The sequence below is a fragment of the Pristiophorus japonicus genome, chromosome 1, assembly GCF_044704955.1.
Source record: "Pristiophorus japonicus isolate sPriJap1 chromosome 1, sPriJap1.hap1, whole genome shotgun sequence".
In the NCBI taxonomy this organism is placed as follows: Eukaryota; Metazoa; Chordata; class Chondrichthyes; family Pristiophoridae; genus Pristiophorus; species Pristiophorus japonicus.
Window position 1 is genome coordinate 453,750,212 of NC_091977.1, and position 17,504 is coordinate 453,767,715.

Here is a 17,504-nt window from a genome sequence, read left to right on the forward strand (position 1 = left end):
CCTACACATGGCCAGACACAGGTTCTACAACTACAGACGCTGTGTGGGCCAAAGCATACCCGACTTCGTGGTGGAACTTCGGAGGCTGGCTAGTTCATGTGAGTTCCCCAATGAAGTAAGGAGAGAAGTACTGAGAGACTTTTTTATTGCAGGAATAGGCCACGCAGGCATATTCCAGAAGCTTATAGAGACTAAGAACTTGACTCTAGAGGCAGCAGCACTGGTCGCACAGATGTTCTTGGCAGGCGAAGAAGAAACGAGGCTGATCTATACTTCGGGTACGACAACCAACGAGGCATCGGAACAAGGGGTTCACATTGTGAAACAAACCGCTACCCCCACACACAGACAAAGGCAGGAGAGCAGGCCTTCAACAGCAGACAGTGGCGCCAGAAGCCATCAAAATCAAGGGCCACATGAATGGCCGTTCACACCTCATCAACCCACAATGCGAGCAATCAACAACAGATTGAGAGAAGCTCAAGGGAGATCAGCCAGACGCAGCGCATCCTTCGGAAACAATGGAAACGGTCTGTGTTGGAGATGTGGGGGAAGGCACTCAACCAGGGTGTGTCGATTTCAGCATGCCGCTTGCAGAAACTGCAACTGCACAGGGCATCTGGCTCGCATGTGCAGAAAAACAGCAGCTTGGCTGGTATATGAATCGGAAGGGTCGGAAAGTGGACCAGAAGGCGGTTGGAACAGTGTACAGGACGCCGAGGTACAGCGGGTTAACACGATCAATGTCCACTGTTCTTACACCGAGATGCCTCCAATTATGATGAGGGTTCTACTCAACGGGATACCTGTCAACCTGGAACTGGACACGGGAGCCAGTCAATCCCTCATGAGCGTTCAACAATTTGAACAGCTGTGGCCGCACAAAAGCAACAGACCAAAACTCACGAAGATCGACACCAAACTAAGGACCTATACTAAAGAAATCATCCCAGTCCTTGGCAGCGCCATGCTCTCAGTCACACACAAAGGGATGGTGCACCGACTTTCCCTGTGGATTGTCCCCGGGGATCTCCCAACCCTGTTGGGGAGAAGCTGACTAGCAGAACTTAATTGGAAATGGGATGATGTTCACGCCATGTCGTCAGAGGAACGGACCTCCTGCTCAACAGTTCTAAGCCATTTTGAACATCTCTTTCAGCCAGGTGTGGGCACCTTCAAAGGGGCTAAAGTTAGAATCTACATCACACAGAATGCCAGACCGGTCCATCACAAGGCTAGAGCTGTGCCTTATGTGATGAGGGAAAAGACTGAAAACGAACTGGACCGGCTTCTGCGGGAAGGCATAATTTCTCCCATGGAATTCAGCGACTGGGCAAGCCCCATCATCCCCGTCATGAAGCCTGATGGATCCGTGCGAATCTGTGTGGATTACAAGTCTACCATAAACAGAGAGTCTCCCTACAGGACCAATACCCGTTGCCCAGAGCGGAGGACCTATTTGCCACGTTGGCTGGAGAAAAACTTTTCTCGAAACTTGACCTCACATCTGCGTATATGACACAAGAACTGACCGAAGAGTCTAAGGTACTCACCACCATCAACACACATCAAGGCCTTTTTGTGTACAATCGATATCCATTCGGCATCAGGTCGGTAGCTGCTATATTCCAGCGCACCATGGAAAGTCTGCTCAAGTCCATCCCGGGGACGGTTGTGTTTCAAGATGACATTCTCATCACGGGCAAGGACACCGACTCTCATCTCCGCAATCTTGAGGAATTACTAAGTCGATTGGATCGGGTAGGCCTAAGAGTTAAGAAATCCAAGTGTCTGTTTCTCGCGCCTGAGGTTGAATTTTTGGGCAGAAGGATTGCCGCTGATGGAATTCGCCCAACTGAATCCAAAACCGAAGTGATTCGCCTGGCACCCAGGCCCCGGAATGTCTCGGAACTATGCGCCTTTCTCGGGCTACTCACTTACTTTGGGAACTTTATGCAGAACTTGATCACGCTGCTGGAGCCTCTCCACGTGCTATTCAGAAAGGGGTGCGATTGGTTTTGGGGGGACGCCCAAGAGCGTGCCTTCAATAAGGCACGCAACCTTCTATGTTCCAAGAGTGTTTTAGCCTTTTTTGACCCAGGTAAAAAGTTAGTCCTTACGTGTGATGCGTCAGCGTACGGGGTCGGGTGCGTTTTACAGCACGTCAATGATGCGGGTAAATTGCAGCCTGTTGCTTATGCCTCCAGGTCACTTTCGCGGGCGGAGCACGGGTACGGTATGGTTGAGAAGGAGGCGCTCACGTGCGTTTACGGTGTCAAAAAGATGCACCGATACCTTTTCGGGGCCAAGTTTGCGCTAGAAACCGACCACAAGCCCCTCACGTTCCTGCTATCCAAGTGCAAGGCAAACAACGCCAATGCCTCGGCGCACATTCAGCGGTGGGCACTCATGCTGGCGGCTTACGACTACACGATAAGGCACAGACAACTGTGCCGACATGCTTAGCAGGCTACCCCTGGCGACCACAGAAGGGTCCGACGAACAGGACTGAGATGGTCATGGCAATCAATGCCTTTGAATCCACAGGTTCGCCCATGACGGCTCACCAAATCAGAACCTGGACGACCAGCGACCTCACGTTATTTCAAGTAAAAAGATGCGTTTTAACCAGTGACTGGGCAGAGGCTCGTGATGCCTGCCCCGAGGAGGTCAAACCCTTCCATAGACGCATGCATGAACTCTCACTACAGGCAGACTGCCTGATGTGGGACAGACGAGTAGTTATGCCCTTATGAGGCAGGGAGGCGTTTGTCCGGGAGCTCCATCGCGAGCACCCGGGGATCGTCCTTATGAAGGCCATAGCCTGGCCTGGCATTGACGCGGACTTGGAACTCTGAGTCCGTCGGTGCACCATTTGTGCCCAACTCAGTAATGCCCCCAGGGAGGTCCCCCTAAGCCCCTGGCCCACCAAACCGTGGTCGTGGGTGCATGTAGACTATGCGGGCTCACTCATGGGCAAAATGTTCCTCGTAGTCGTTGATGCATTTTCAAAATGATTGAGTGCACCATTTTAAACTCGAGCACCACCTGCACCACTGTGGAGAGCCTTAGAACCATGTTTGCAACGCACGGCATTCCTGACACATTGGTCAGTGATAATGGTCCATGCTTCACCAGCGCAGAATTTCACGATTTTATAGTTGACCACGGTATAAATCACGTTAAGACGGCACCTTTCAAGCCGGCCTCCAATGGCCAGGCGGAGTGAGCAGTGCAGATCATTAAACAAGGCATGCTCAGAATCCAAGGTCCCACGCTGCAGAGCCGCCTGTCGCGACTGCTACTGGCATACAGATCTCGTCCGCATTTGTTGACTGGGGTTCCCCCTGTGCAACTATTGATGAAACGAACCTTAAAGACCAGGCTCTTGTTAATCCTCCCAGACTTGCATGAAATTGTTGAGGCTAAGCGTCAAAAGCTAACTGAGTACCAAAATTCGAGGGGGAGGTGGAATGAGATAGGGGACATAGTGTTTGTGCTAAACTATGGCCGGGGTCCCAAATGGCTTGCAGGGACAGTAACAGACAAAGAGGGAAACAGGCTACTGGTTGTACAAATGGACAATGGCCAAACCTGCCGGAGGCATGTAGACCAAGTAAAAAGTAGATTCACTGATAACACTGAAGAACCAGAGGCAGACTACAATGTGGAACTCACACCACAGCTGGTGGACAGACAGGTGGAACAACCTGAGGAAAAGGTAGTCTCAACAGACAGCCCAGGCGAGATACCAGCAAACACACCGAACGAAACAGACAGCCCAGGCACGATACCAGCAATTACACCGAACAAAAAACAGGCACCAAGGCAAACAACTGAACCACAACTAAGATGCTCCACGCGAGAGCGCAGACCACCTGAGAGACTGAATCTATAAAGGCAATAAGACCTTGGGGGAGGGTGATGTCATGTATCTCACATTACTGTATATAACTGTATCTTACCATGCTATACATGACTGTAACTGGATATGACCTGTAACAATAAGCATACCTTACCACCAGGGGGGCACTTGCAGGAGACACTCCATACCTGTCCCACTGTGATATATAAAGGGAGATCTCAGGCAAGTGCAGCACTGGAGAGCTGGAATTAAAGGTGCAGGTCCTGAATGACCTTGACTTCAGCATGTGTCTCGTGTAAGTCAGTACATTAGAGTCCGGACTTAACAGGGTGCTTCTTTCAGAAAGCACCTCCCCTTTAAGAAGTGCAGTTAGTGTTTCACACTGCAGGCTGCCTTTAAATAGAAATCACCTCCCCGTGAAATTGGATCCCCTGATGAATGCTGAACTAGCCACGCTTTCAACACTTCAATTATATTAATTAGCAGGCAGCACGAATTTTACATGCTGCCTGCATTACTTTCAAAGGGCGCGGGTAGATCCCGTATCGTGATCCCCACACCCGTTTTTGGACCTTATCGAATTTAGCCCTCTTTGTTTTTACAAAGGCAAGTCATTTAAGATTCCACAAACACAGAAATTGGAAGTTTGTGATTTGGAGGATCTGTCAAGCTGACAGATCGGAAAAGCCGGTTTTCAGCACATGCGCATTGTGCGCTGCAAAACCGGCTTTTGCGATACCTTCCCGGGTCCATACACATTCAGTACGGATCCGGAGGGGCCGGGATTTCCAGGCCATTACTTAACACTTTGGTTGGACTAATATGGAAAGACAGTATACTATGAATGGCACAATTTAGTCAAGTGTGGATGAGCAGAGAGACCTTGGTGTCCATGTACACAAATCCTTAAAGGTGGCAAGGTAAGTTGATAAGGTGGTTAAAAATGCATATTGGTTACTTGAATTTATCAATAGAGAGCTAGAATATAAAAGCAAAGAGATCATGTTAGAAATTTATAAGTCACTGGTTAGGCCTCAGCTGGAGTATTGTGGACAATTCTGAGAACCACACTTCAGGAAAGATGTAAAGGCCTTAGAAATAGTAGAGGAAAGTTTACCAGGATGTCACCAGGGATGAGGGATTTCAGTTATGAGGAGAAGTTGGATAAATTCAGACTGTTCTCCTTGGAACAGAGAAGGTTAAGCGGTGACATAATAGATGCTTTCCAGATGATGAGAGATTTTGATAAAATAGGGAAAAAGTATTTCCTCTGGCAAGTCAGTAACTAGAACTCATTGATACAAAATCATTGGAAAAAGACCTGGAGGAGATGAGGAGAAATGTTTTCACTCGGAGAGTTGTCAGGTTCTGGAATGTTCTACCTGAAAAGGTGGTGGAAGCTGATTCCACAAATAATTGTAAAAGGGAATTGGACAGTTACTTGAGGATGTGGAACATGCAGGGTTACGGACAAAAAGCAGGGATGTGGGTCTAAGTATGATTTCTCTTTCAATGAGCCGGCATAGGCCGGGCCAAATGCCCATCTTCTGTGCTGTAAGTTTCTATGATTCTATGTACGAAATGTATACTGCACTTAAAAAAGATTTTAAAAAGGACAAAGGCTGGAAATCTAAAACAAAAACTGAAAATGTTAGAAATGCGTAGAAGAATCTTCAGAACTGAAAACATTTTTATCAGATTTGGAAAAACATGGAGGGGGAATAGAATCTGACTGAGTCTACCCAGTATTTCCAGCATTTCCTGTTTCCTGTATTCCTCACTTGTTTTGTCCATTAATCTTGCCACCTACATTTCTACATACTATTAGCAATGTTCTTGTTTTCTTAGCATTGAGTGTATTTTGAATTGATCCAAAGATAATTCATTTCTTTAAGTTTATAAAAGTGAAAGTTTTTATTCTGCAGCTTCTCATTAAAGCTTATTTTTCCTTTTTCAATAGTGGTTACGACTTTGACTACGATTATTACAGAGAAGATTTCTACAGTCGGTATGTATACGATTTATACATTGACTTCTTTTACAGGGTGTGCAATATTTTAGCTTTTTCATTAACTGTAAATAGTTTGTCTAATACAATTTTTAAATTCAGTGATCAGCACCTACTCCTGTGCTGCCATGGCAAATTAAGGAACAGTAAGACCCTGCAAAATTACTGCAAGTTCAGCACATCAGTAAAAAACTCCAAACTCAGTTAGACAAGGGTCAAAATCCTGCAGTGTTCAAAATGCATCCATTCAAAGATGGATAATCTATCTTTACACACCATTTTTAAAATTATAAGTAAAATTAAAGAAAACCTCTGGTGGAAGAGAAGCAGGACTTGGAGAAAAATACTGCATTTTGGGGGGATTTAATTGGCTAGTTTTCAGCAATGAAATAGACACAATTGGAGTCTTAATCTTGTCATTCTTTTATTGTGCGTAAAAGAAAATGTCAGTTGTTCAAAAGCAAAAAGAACTTAGCAAAGTATATAAGAAATAGCAGCTCCATCAAACTTATCCGTGACTTGTCCCTATTTTACTTTTAAGTGCTGATACGTTCTTTAATGGAATCAAACTTCCCATGTTATCTATCCGAGAAGATGTTGAAGTACTATATTCTCTAGAAAATAGTATTTGTAGCTGTCGACAATTTTTTTCTGTCTAAAGTGTCTCATAAATTGCAATATAAAACTTGCAGCTATTACATTCATGTATTTTTAAGATAAACTATAAACTGGTATGAATAAAGAAATTGCTCTTTAAAACTGCATGAGGCAAGTGATATGAAAGCTCGTTGGAAGTGAATCAATCCCATTCAGCAGAGACACTTTCATCACAGCCTTCCCCATAGCTTTAAATGTTTTATGCGTGGTGAGCAAAAATACAAAAAAGACACAGCCTAGCTTACTGACTTAATTCAAGTGCAACCGAACGTCTGCCCCCTCAATCCAAAACTATCACTGCAGATACTGGCAGCCTCCACACGCATGAAATTAAAATGATGCAGCAGTAGCAGTACAGTCAGCGGCAAGGCCAACATATCTGAGTAACCTTCAGTGATGCGTTGTAATATATTTGCTTCATGGGTTCTTTGCTTAAGAATTCATAGCAACACATTGCTATTAAGAACTAGTTAGTTTATTAACAAAGGTTTAACAATCACACTACACATTATCAGTTTATCCACTAGGCTCACAACTGCGTACCTCATCGTGGATGACCTAGAACCAACTGACTGGGGTTTTATTGAGTCTTGTGAACATCACGTGACTGACTAAGCCACTCACAATGCAACAGCTCTACAAACCTGTGAGCATACTCACAGGTATATACATTATATGCGTGATTCACCTCTTACCAGTGCGCCTCCACATACATCAAATTTGGCCATTATCGAACCCCCGAAATCCCTTTTCAGTCTCCTCACTTATATTGACATGTATGAATCTCTGAAAGAATAAAATAGTTTAAAAAAAACTAAGAATCACCAACGTGTTTACTCCTTGTGTCTTTAAGATCTCTCTTTTGGCCTATTCTTACATTTCTTCACTCCGCCATCTGAGGGCCTGGGGTCTTTGATGTGGACAACTACTGATCATTAGAAGGAGCCTGTTGGGAAGGCAGTGGCCCTCCTGTCAGTGTTTGAATCCCACCAGTCTGATTTCTGTCCTGCACACAGCACCAAGACCAGCAAAATAATACATTGTTCTCACCTCATCCTCCTCAACATTTGGTACGGAAGTCCAGCAAAGCAGAGATCCCATTGTGACAAATTCAGAAATTCCATTTAATAAATTTGTGGGTAGCACCAAATGAAAGTCACCAGATTGTCATTAAAACCCAACTGGTTTACTAATGCTACCCCTGCATGGTCTGGCCTGCATGTGACTCCAGTCCAACTGGTTGGCTCTTAATGCCCTCGGGAACTAGGGACGGGCAATAAATATTTTCTCAGCCCTCCAGAAATCTGCTAGTATTTAATTACCAAAAAATGGAAGCGTGTGGAATTGCAGGCAACCTTTTGGCATAGAATCATGCAGCACAGAAGGAGGCCATTTAGCCCATTGTGCCTGTGCCAGCTTTTTGGTAAGGCATTGGTAGGGAGTTGGTTCGGAGATGAGAGTTCGGGGTTGAAATTCGGTTTGGGGGCAGTAACCAAGGCGAGGCGGGACTTCCTGCGCCTGGTGCAAAAGTCCCGCCTCGGCCATGAAATTGGGGTTAGCGCCCCTGAAAGGAAGTGGAGCACAATGTTGGGCGCTCCACTTCTTCTCGGGGGTGGGACCGGGGCGGTAAATGCGTGAAGGGGAGGGCCCTGTGCTTGCACCAGCGCTTCCCGGTCTCTCTGCGTAGCACTGGTGTGAGCACAAGGCCCTCCCCTTCCGTTAAAGGGGAGGGCACACTGCGAGATCTGCAGTGGGGTGAGGGGTCTCTACTATGCTACCGGGGATGCCAGGTGCCGTGGCCGCAGCCCGGCAAAGAAGCTGAGTGCCGGACTGCACCATCGCGGCACGGACCCCGCATAATAGACAGCGGAAGGCCGGACTGGTAATTTGGACCTAAGAAAGATGGATCAAAGTATTTTCCAAATGGTGCCAAGGTAGGAACTGTGAAGGAGCAGAGAGATACAGAAATCACTGAAATATAGTGGACAGGTGCAAAAAAATTTTTTAAAGGCTAATGCAATGTTAGCCTTCATCTCAAAGGGGCTGGAATACAAATGGGTGGATGTCATCCGACAGTTGTATAAAGCTCTGGTTAGACTGCATCTGGAATACTGCGATCAGTTCTGGGCACCGAACTCAGGAAGGATATATTGATCTTTAAGGGGGTGCAGCACAGATTCATCAGAATGATACCAGGGCTAAAAGGGTTAAAATATGAGGACAGGTTGCATAGACTAGGTTCCATATTCCCTCAAGTATAGAAGATTAAGGGGTGACAAAATTGAGGTGTTTAAGATGATTAAAGAATTTGATAGGGTACATAGAGATAAACTATTTCTTCTGGTGGAGGAGTCCACAATAGAGGGGAATAACCTTAAAATTAGAGCTAGGCCACTCAGGGGTGATGTCAAGAAGCACTTGTTCACACATAGGGTAGTGAAAATCTGGAACATTCTCCCCCAAAAAGCTGTTGAGGCCAATGGAAAATTTCAAAACTGAGATTGAGAGATTTTTTTTTAGGCAACGATATTAAGGGATAGGGAACCAAGGCGGGTAAATGGAGGAATGATACAGGTCAGTCATAATCTAATTGAATGATGGAACAAGATCGAGGGGCTGAATGGCCTATTCTTGTTCCTATGTGCCTAATCTGCAATACAGATGGCCATTTCATCTTCCTGCACTACCTCTCTCATAGATTCACTCCTACCTGTCCTAACACAATCCAATGACTTTTCCTCTCATCCACAGTCACTTTTGGTGTCACCCATGGTTCAAACCATGACTTCCTCCTATTCACTGTGCGTGGTTTTGTATTACGAACTTGTGCTGATTTCTTTTTGTTTCATATATTAAAATTCAATTGTAAGATACTTATTACTTTAATCTGCAAACTGCTAAGCTTTGTGACATAAGGCTGCATTAAATAAAGTAAATAGATTGCTTATTTAGTTTAATGTGGGATAATTGTTTGTTCCACAGGAATGCACCTCTTTGAGGACCATGTATAGAAAGGTACACACTCTGAATCGTAGTGGGTACTGTTTAGTTGTGGCAACCATAGTTTGAACCATTGAGAGAAGCTGATTCTATAAAACCCAAGTGATAACACTATCTGAACAGTCGTGACACAATTTGATTTTATCTACTAATAATTTAATGAATATTTCAGTGTGTTTTATGTTGAAATATAGGATCACATTAAAGCACTTAGTTGCACCTTTAGCTATAATCGGCCCTCAATCTGCTATCAAACATAAAATATGCTGGAACACTCATGAATACCATATAATCAATTGATATTTGAAAGCTGACTTATTAATATAAGATGTTAAGAAAATTTAAATTATTTTTGATATTTACAAAATACCATCTGCCCATATTGTACCATTTTATTTTCATAAAAGGGGTGAAATTTCTTTTTAATTCAAGACCCAATACATGTTCCCATGATTTTGCTAGTGGCTCATTAATCACAGAGGAAAGCAGAATTCTATCTTTGTCATGAAAAGTCTCGGGGCTAATTTTCATTTTCAGCACAAGTGGAGAACTGGTGGTGGTGGATCAGCCCGATTTTCTTTACAGTCGTGCTGCCTTTGTTACTATGTGCTACAGATTGCAGACAAGAATCCATTTACAAATGTAGCACCAAATTCACAGATTGAAACCCATTCTTGAAACTGCTTTTTAACAATCTTGAGCATACTGCCTGCTGCCAGTGTTTCATTGACAGTGGCTGGCAGTAAATTAAAATACAAAAGTAAACTCAAGGTATCATATCAACAATAAACTAAGGGTGATGAGGATAAGATGCATTTGAGTGCTGTTAGCCATTTCACAGGCATCTGCATCTGTGACTAACATCATCACACCTTAAATGAAGAAGTCAGATTTCGAATGAAAGACGTGGGCCTTGAAATTTGACACCGTAGTGCAGGCTGATAAAGCCGGTTTTGGATAAAAAAAATGGCAGCCAACTTGCTTCCGCCCACTTCTCATGGGTCCCGTGACGGCTGCCATTTTGGGCAGGTCGGCAGCGGGACCATCGCCTGTACTCACTAGAGAAATGGTAATGAGGCAGATTGTGACATCAATCAGCATGCAGCGCTGATTTTATGCACAATCTGCCATTTTGGACGTCGTCACTCCATTCAACGGCCTCTCCAAATCACGAACAGCTGACCATGCATTCAGCAGCAGGAAGCAACCCCCACCAGCGGGATTTAAAGGGATCAGCAACAACTTGTAGCTGACTTGATTTTTGATTTGTATTGGCTCTGTGTACGTTTGTGCAACTCTTTGGAGATTTCTGCAGTTAGTTAAAGTTGGTGAGGTGACAGGGAGTGGTCTGCAAGTGGAGAATGCCTTCCTTCTGATTTAAAAGGTTCTGCTCACACCTCTTGCTATACTTGCATAGAGTACCATGGGGGCTCTACGTGCAGATCTCTCTCGTGCTCGGGTATGACAGGGAGATGGAGTGAAGGCAGTGAATAAAATGACCAGCTTCTCACAGTGAGAGGAGGAAGAGGGGAATGAGAGCTCTCAACAGGAGGCCATAACCACCCAGGGTCTTCAGGGAGCAATTCTCCTACCTCAAACTCAGTGAGGAACAGTGTATGCAATGTCTCCACTTCACTAAGGAGGTGCTTACAGAAATCTGCCACCTGTTGCAGGCAGAACTGCAGCCTCAGAGCAGGGCAAGGGCGACATTGCCATTAGCTGTGAAGGTGAGCATGGCCATGAATTGTTATGTGTCGGGCTCCTTCCAGGTTTCCAACATCTCCCAATTTGCCATGTACTGTTATACAAGGGAGGTCACTGAGGCTCTGTATGCAAAGAGAGGTGAATACATTTCATTGTCTCTTGCCGAAGAGTAGCAGGTGGAGTGAGCACAAGGATATCCGGCTTCGCCATGGTGCAGGGTGCCATTGACTTTACGCATGTCGCTTTGCGGGTGCCGCGTGTGAATTCAGAAATGTACCGCACCCGGAAGAAAGAAAAAGAAAGATTGGCATTATTCACAACCACCAGAACTCTCAAAGCACTTTATAGCCAATGAAGTACTTTTGGAGCGTAGTCACTGTTGTAATTTGGGAAATTCAGCAGCCAATTTGTGCACAGCAAGCTCCCACAAACAGCTATGTGATAATGACCAGATAATCTGTTTTTGTTATGTTGATTGGGGATAAATATTGGCCAGGACACCGGGGAGGATTCTCCTGCTCTTCATCGAAATAGTGCCATGGGTTCTTTTACGTCCACCTTAGAGAGCAGACGGGGTCACGGTGCAACGTCTCATCAGAAAAACGGCACTTCTGACAGTGCAGCATTCCCTTATCAACATCACTAGAAACAGATTATCTGATCATCATCACTTTGCTGTTTGTCTTGATGTGAGCAAATTACAACAGTGACTACACTTCAAAAAGTACGTAATTGACTGTAAAGCACTTTGGGACACCCTGGAGCCATGAAAGACGCTATATAAATACAAGTTTTTCTTTCTTTATTTCTTGATTTGGGAAGAAAAATAGAAAAGCACAATATTCTTTAAATGGTGAGAGATTGGCAAATGTTGGTGTTCAGAGGGAGCTGAGTGTCTTTGCACACATATCAAAGAAAGTTAACATGTAGTTACAGTAAGCAATTAGCAAAGAAAATGATATGTTAGCTTTTATTACAAAGGGATTAGATATAAGAGTAAAGAAGTTGTAGTACAATTATATAGGGCCTTGGTGAGATCACATCTGGAGTACTGTGTACAATTTTGAGCTCGTCACCTAAGAAAGGACTTCCTTTAAAGGGATTGCAATGTAAGTTCATTAGACTGATTCCTAGGATGAGAAGATTGTACGAAGAGGAGAGATTGAGTAAACTAGGGGCTAGACTTTCCACTTCAGATCGCCCATTTATGGCCCATATATCACCCAAAACGGACCTTTATCGCCCATTTTGAGTAAAAAGTGGAAACTAGACCCAAAACATCGCCAGAAAAATAAGCCCCCAAGTTTCGGCTCACTTCGCCGAAGTGATCGCTGAGCTGATCGGCGACACAAGGCCCATCCCAACTTTCGGCACATTGCTGGCACTTCGCCGGGCTGATAGAAGGCCAAAAACATTGCTGAGAAATAGTTGCTTTTCCCAGGCTTTACAGAATGAAACGGGCACTACGGACGCCATTTTGATCGGAGGAAGGGTGGAGGCAACGGAAAAAAACTAGCTAGATAGTTGAGAGTTATTTATAGATAGATCAACTCAGAATATTAACTTATATATAAATTTACTGATAGTAGTTTAGTGGATAGGCATTTTTTTATGAAAAGTGCATTTATAGTAAGTTAAAACAATTATTGACATTGTTGGGGCCTATGAGACTGACTGGTATACAGGGCCCAAGTTTCCACATGATTTGCGCCTGATTTTTAGGAGCAACTGGTGGAGAACGGACTATCTTAGAAATCGCAATTCTTTACATTTTTTTTTCTGCAGTTCTAGTCAGGTAGAACAGATCCACTTTGGAACAGAATTTTTTCTTCAAAAGTGGGAGTGTCCGGCCACTGACGCCTGATTTCAAAGTTTCCACAGTGAAAACGTACTCCAAACTAACAGAATGGAGCAAGTGAAGATTTTTGTAGAACTGAAAAACCTGTTCTACACATTACAAAATCAGGCGCAGGTTCCAAATTAGGCGTCCAGAACGAGGTGGGGGGGGAAGGGAAGTCATTAAATTCTACAATAAATCCTTATTTATACTTATACAAATATTATACAAATAATTCCAACCTGAATAAAAATTTATAAACAAAGAAAAGATTAAATAAACCATCTTCCTACCTGTGTGAAAGTGCTTCAGTCACGGATAATTCTGCAGCAAGCCTCACAATACGAGGCAGCCGTTCCCGAACGCGGGGGGGGGGGGGGGGAAGGAAGACATTCCAGAAGGCCGGCGGGCGGGAGGGAGGCGACCGACCAACCGACTGAACGCGGGGGGGGGGGGGGGTGAAAGGGAGGAAGCCGTTCCAGACGGCGGGAGGAAGGGAGGGAAGGAACCGACCGACGACCGACCGAACGCGGGGGGGAGGAAGCCATTCCAGACAGCGGGAGGGAGGGAGGGAAGGAACCGACCGACCGCCGACCGAACGCGGGGGGGAGGAAGCCGTTCCAGACAGCGGGAGGGAGGGAACCGACCACCGACAGAACGCGGGGGGGGGGGGGGGGGGGAGGGAACCGACCGCCGACCGAACGCCGGGGGGGGAGGAAGCCGTTCCAGACGGCGGGAGGGAACCGACCGAACGCAGGGGAAGAAGCCATTCCAGACGGCGGGGAGGGACCGAACGCGGGGGGAGGGGGGGGGAGCCGTTCCAGACGGCGGGAAGGAGACAGAAGGCTGCAGGAAGCCTCAGAAATTGAGGAGCCATTTCCCGACGGCAAAAGGGGGAGGTCGTCGGGAAACGGCTGCCTCAACTTTCTGAGGCTTCCTGCAGCCTTCTCAGTGCTGATGTGCTGATGGCAATGTGCTTTTATTAAAAAAATTTCAAAAACTAAACAGCTACAAAGAACTACAAAAATGGCCGAGTGCCAATGTTTCCTTCACACTGCGCGTGCGCGAACGCTCCAACGCGCACGTGCAGCGTTGCCGGCAGGAAAAAAACTAATTTAAATAGTACCCGCCCCCTCCCACTTACAAAATCGGCGCGAGTGTAGGCTCCGCCCCCCTGGGCGCCGCGCCAGGCAGACAAGGAGCTGCAGGACACTCCAGAATCGCGAGTTTTTTTTCCGGCGCCGTTTTAGGCGCGAAAAACGGGCGCCCAGCTCGGAGTGGCGCCCGTTTTTTATCGTGTGGAAACTTGGGCCTACAGTGTTAGACTGGGGTTGGTGTAGAGAGAGTAGTAGAGAGAGAGAGTCGTTTAATAAAGTGAAAGTCATTGTTGATAGTGATGGGGCCTATGCATTCTGCACCATTACTCGTAACTGCTCACAAACTGGTTTCTGAAAAGATCAATCGAGGAGGTGGCAGAGTAAGGCGTGGACAGAGACAAAGGAGACAGAGGAGGTGAGTGTACAGCCAACGAAGGTACAAAGAAACGCAATCTTACCTAAACTTGTCTGAAAACACGTGTCTTAGGAGGCTGCGCTTCCGGATGAAGGTCATCAATGAGATTTGCCAGCTCATCAAGGGGGATCTGCAGCCTTCCAGCATCATCAGAACCGTACTGTCCATTGAGGTGAAGGTTACTGCAGCCCTAGCCTTCTATGCATCAGGATCCTTTCAGGCTTCAGTTGGCGACATCTGTCGTATCTCTCAGCACGCCAGACACTGCTGCATTCGGCAGGTGACCGAAGCCCTTTACGCTCACAGGGTGGACTTTATAAGCTTCCCGATGACCAGGGAGGCACAGACCGGGAGGGCTTTGGGGTTCTCGAGAATAGCAGACTTCCCCAAGGTGCAGGGAGCAATAGACTGCACGCACATCGTCCTGAAAGCCCCTTTAAAGAACGCGGAAGTGTTTCATTACAGAAAGGAGTTCCACTCCCTAAATGTGTAGCTTGTTGTCGACCACAACCAAATAATCATGACAGTAAATACTACATTTCCTGGCAGCATCCATGATGCGCACATCCTACGTGAGAGTGCTATCCCTGACTTGTTTCTCAATCAGCCAGTTGGTCACGGTTGGATGCTGGGGGATAAGGGATATGGCCTTGCCAGTTGGCTGATGACCCCACTGCGTAATCCCATCACTGAAGCAGAGAAAAGTTACAATGAAAGCCACATAGCGACACGCAACATCGTCGAAAGTGCAATTGGGAGTCTTAAAGCAGCGCTTCAGATGCCTCAACCATTCTGGCGGCAGCCTACAGTACCACCCTGACCAGGTCGCTGAGTTTATTGTGGTGTGTTGCATGCTGCATAACCTAGCTATAAGGAGAGGACAACTAATGCCAGACTTGGCTGCAGGTCCACCTCCAGAAGGAGGGGAGACAGAAGAGCCAGCCGGCGAGGAGCAAGAGGAGGGACAGGCGGAAGTGGAGGCTGGTGAAGACCTTGGGGAGGGCAATCAGCCTTGCGATGTATCCATGTTACCATCACCACACCCCCGCCCCCAAAGACCAGTACCCAGTGGCAGTTACACGGCAGCTAAGCTGTTGCGTCAGCAGCTCATTTATGAATGCTTTGCATGAACTTACATTGTGGATAGCTCCATTTTAATTTACAGGTACGGTTAAGCAAAAGTTTAATTTGCGTTGAGTTACGTTTTTTCCTTGCCTGCATAGCCTGGCATATGCATATGCATTTTAATGCTTATTTTAAGTAAACTCTGGTTAAAATAAAAGAATGAACAACTAATGCAGAACAACTGTAAATATATTATGCTTAACATAACTATAAGAGAATGCACAGCAATTGTTTAACTCAATAAAAATTTTTATTTAACATAATAAATTTGTAAAAATATTTTATGAGCACCCTCCCACCCCCGCCACCCCCCCACACTTCCCCCCCCCCCCCCACCCCCACCCATACCATCAACAATGAACGCAAGAACTTTAAAAAATGTAATATGTAACTTGAACAAACAACCAACCCCCCTCCCTACCTACGGCCACGTTTCCCTCCAGGTCCTCTACCATACCGTATTTTAACACCGCCCTCCCGTTTTGGTCTTCGCAGATCGAGATGAAGCTGGCGTGGAGCGGGCAATGGCAAGACTTCCTGCCGTGGTGGAGATGATGGAGTGAAAGGCGAAGCCTGAGGCTCATCTTCCGAGTCAGGAGGAACTGTATCTTCCGTACTCGCTCGAGTGCTAGGGGTCACACTCTGAGCTGACACGACACCTTGGGGTGCAGCACCATGTCCAGCCAGCAACGCATGCCAAAGGGCATTTGTTGGAGCGGTCTGCTCTCAAATCCCCTCTAAGGTCTGCCGTGCTAACTCAGTTTGCATGGTAAACAAGTTGGAGAAGTTCGTGTTGAACTGGCTCCAGTTCGTGGAGAACTCATGGAACCCCTGAATAAGATCACGACCAATCACGACCGTCTCCCTGCGCAGGGAAATCAAGCACTCCGTCTACCCTTCTATAGTAGGCGATTGCACATCTCGCTGACCTGACCTCCATAGGGTCGGCGTTCGCAATATATTGCGCCTTGGCGTTGCCGGATCAACACTGCTTGATCCCGGTGTCTCTTCAATATCAATGCAGATGGCCGCAGGCTCATCCCCCCCCTCCCCGCTAGCACAACAATTGCAGATTCTAGCAGCTCTGGAATTATATCTTGATCGTCATCCTCCTCCTCCTTGTCCTCTGCCAGGAGGTGAGGAAAGTTATCTTCTTCCTCTATGGACTCCCTCGAGTAATGAGGTTCCTCCTCTTCATCCTCCGAGGTGAATGGTGGTGGTGCAATGGAAGGCTGCAGTGACACTCGCTTCTCTGGTTGACCTTAAAAACATGTATGACATTTTTGAAGAAATTAGAACAGGACCAATAGACGTTACATATCAATATTTTTCAATACCCCATTAAGTTGTAGCAGCTATATCCCCAGCTTCTTAGGCACAAGGGCTGCACCCGGGCTGCATGCATGCATGCATGGCTAGACATGACATCATTAGTATATCAACAGTACATCTCTAGTATATTGCATGTTACATTATAATTACAGGACATTACATGCGTTACTTATTTAAGTTTTTAGAAAATGTTTTTCATAATGTTTCACATATTACATAGTACACCTTACTCACGAGACTCGAGGCTCGGTTCGGCCAGACCACGGGTGGTGGCCGAACGGCTTTCAATTCCCACCAGCGCGACCGCACACTCCTCAATTTCACTCAAGGGTTGAAGTTGAGCAGAGTCGCCCCCCCCCGTCGCCCTCTGCTCTGCCCGGTTGATTGATATCTTCTTCTGCAAACGAGAAGAGAGCACATCGAAACATAGAAAATAGGTGGAGTAGGCCATTCGGCCCTTTGAG

The 17,504-nt window shown here is 46.1% G+C and overlaps 2 protein-coding genes across 4 annotated transcripts in view; one reads left to right on the plus strand and one right to left on the minus strand.

Moving 5' to 3' along the window:
- LOC139276002 (RNA-binding Raly-like protein) overlaps nucleotides 1–17,504 on the plus strand; it is a 783,670-nt gene that overhangs the window by 499,703 nt on the left and 266,463 nt on the right. For all 3 annotated transcript variants that reach the window (XM_070893323.1, XM_070893332.1, XM_070893342.1), the window contains exon 3: nucleotides 5,826–5,873. In XM_070893323.1, the coding sequence (XP_070749424.1) occupies nucleotides 5,826–5,873 (48 nt within the window). The remainder of the gene's footprint in view (nucleotides 1–5,825; nucleotides 5,874–17,504) is intronic.
- Nucleotides 16,063–17,504, minus strand: part of LOC139276012 (uncharacterized) — a 90,876-nt gene continuing 89,434 nt past the window's right edge. The window contains exons 2-3 of the mRNA XM_070893357.1: nucleotides 17,275–17,437; nucleotides 16,063–16,969 (exon numbers count right to left, since the gene is read on the minus strand). Coding sequence (XP_070749458.1) covers nucleotides 16,608–16,969; nucleotides 17,275–17,437 — 525 coding nt within the window. The 3' untranslated portion in view covers nucleotides 16,063–16,607. The remainder of the gene's footprint in view (nucleotides 16,970–17,274; nucleotides 17,438–17,504) is intronic.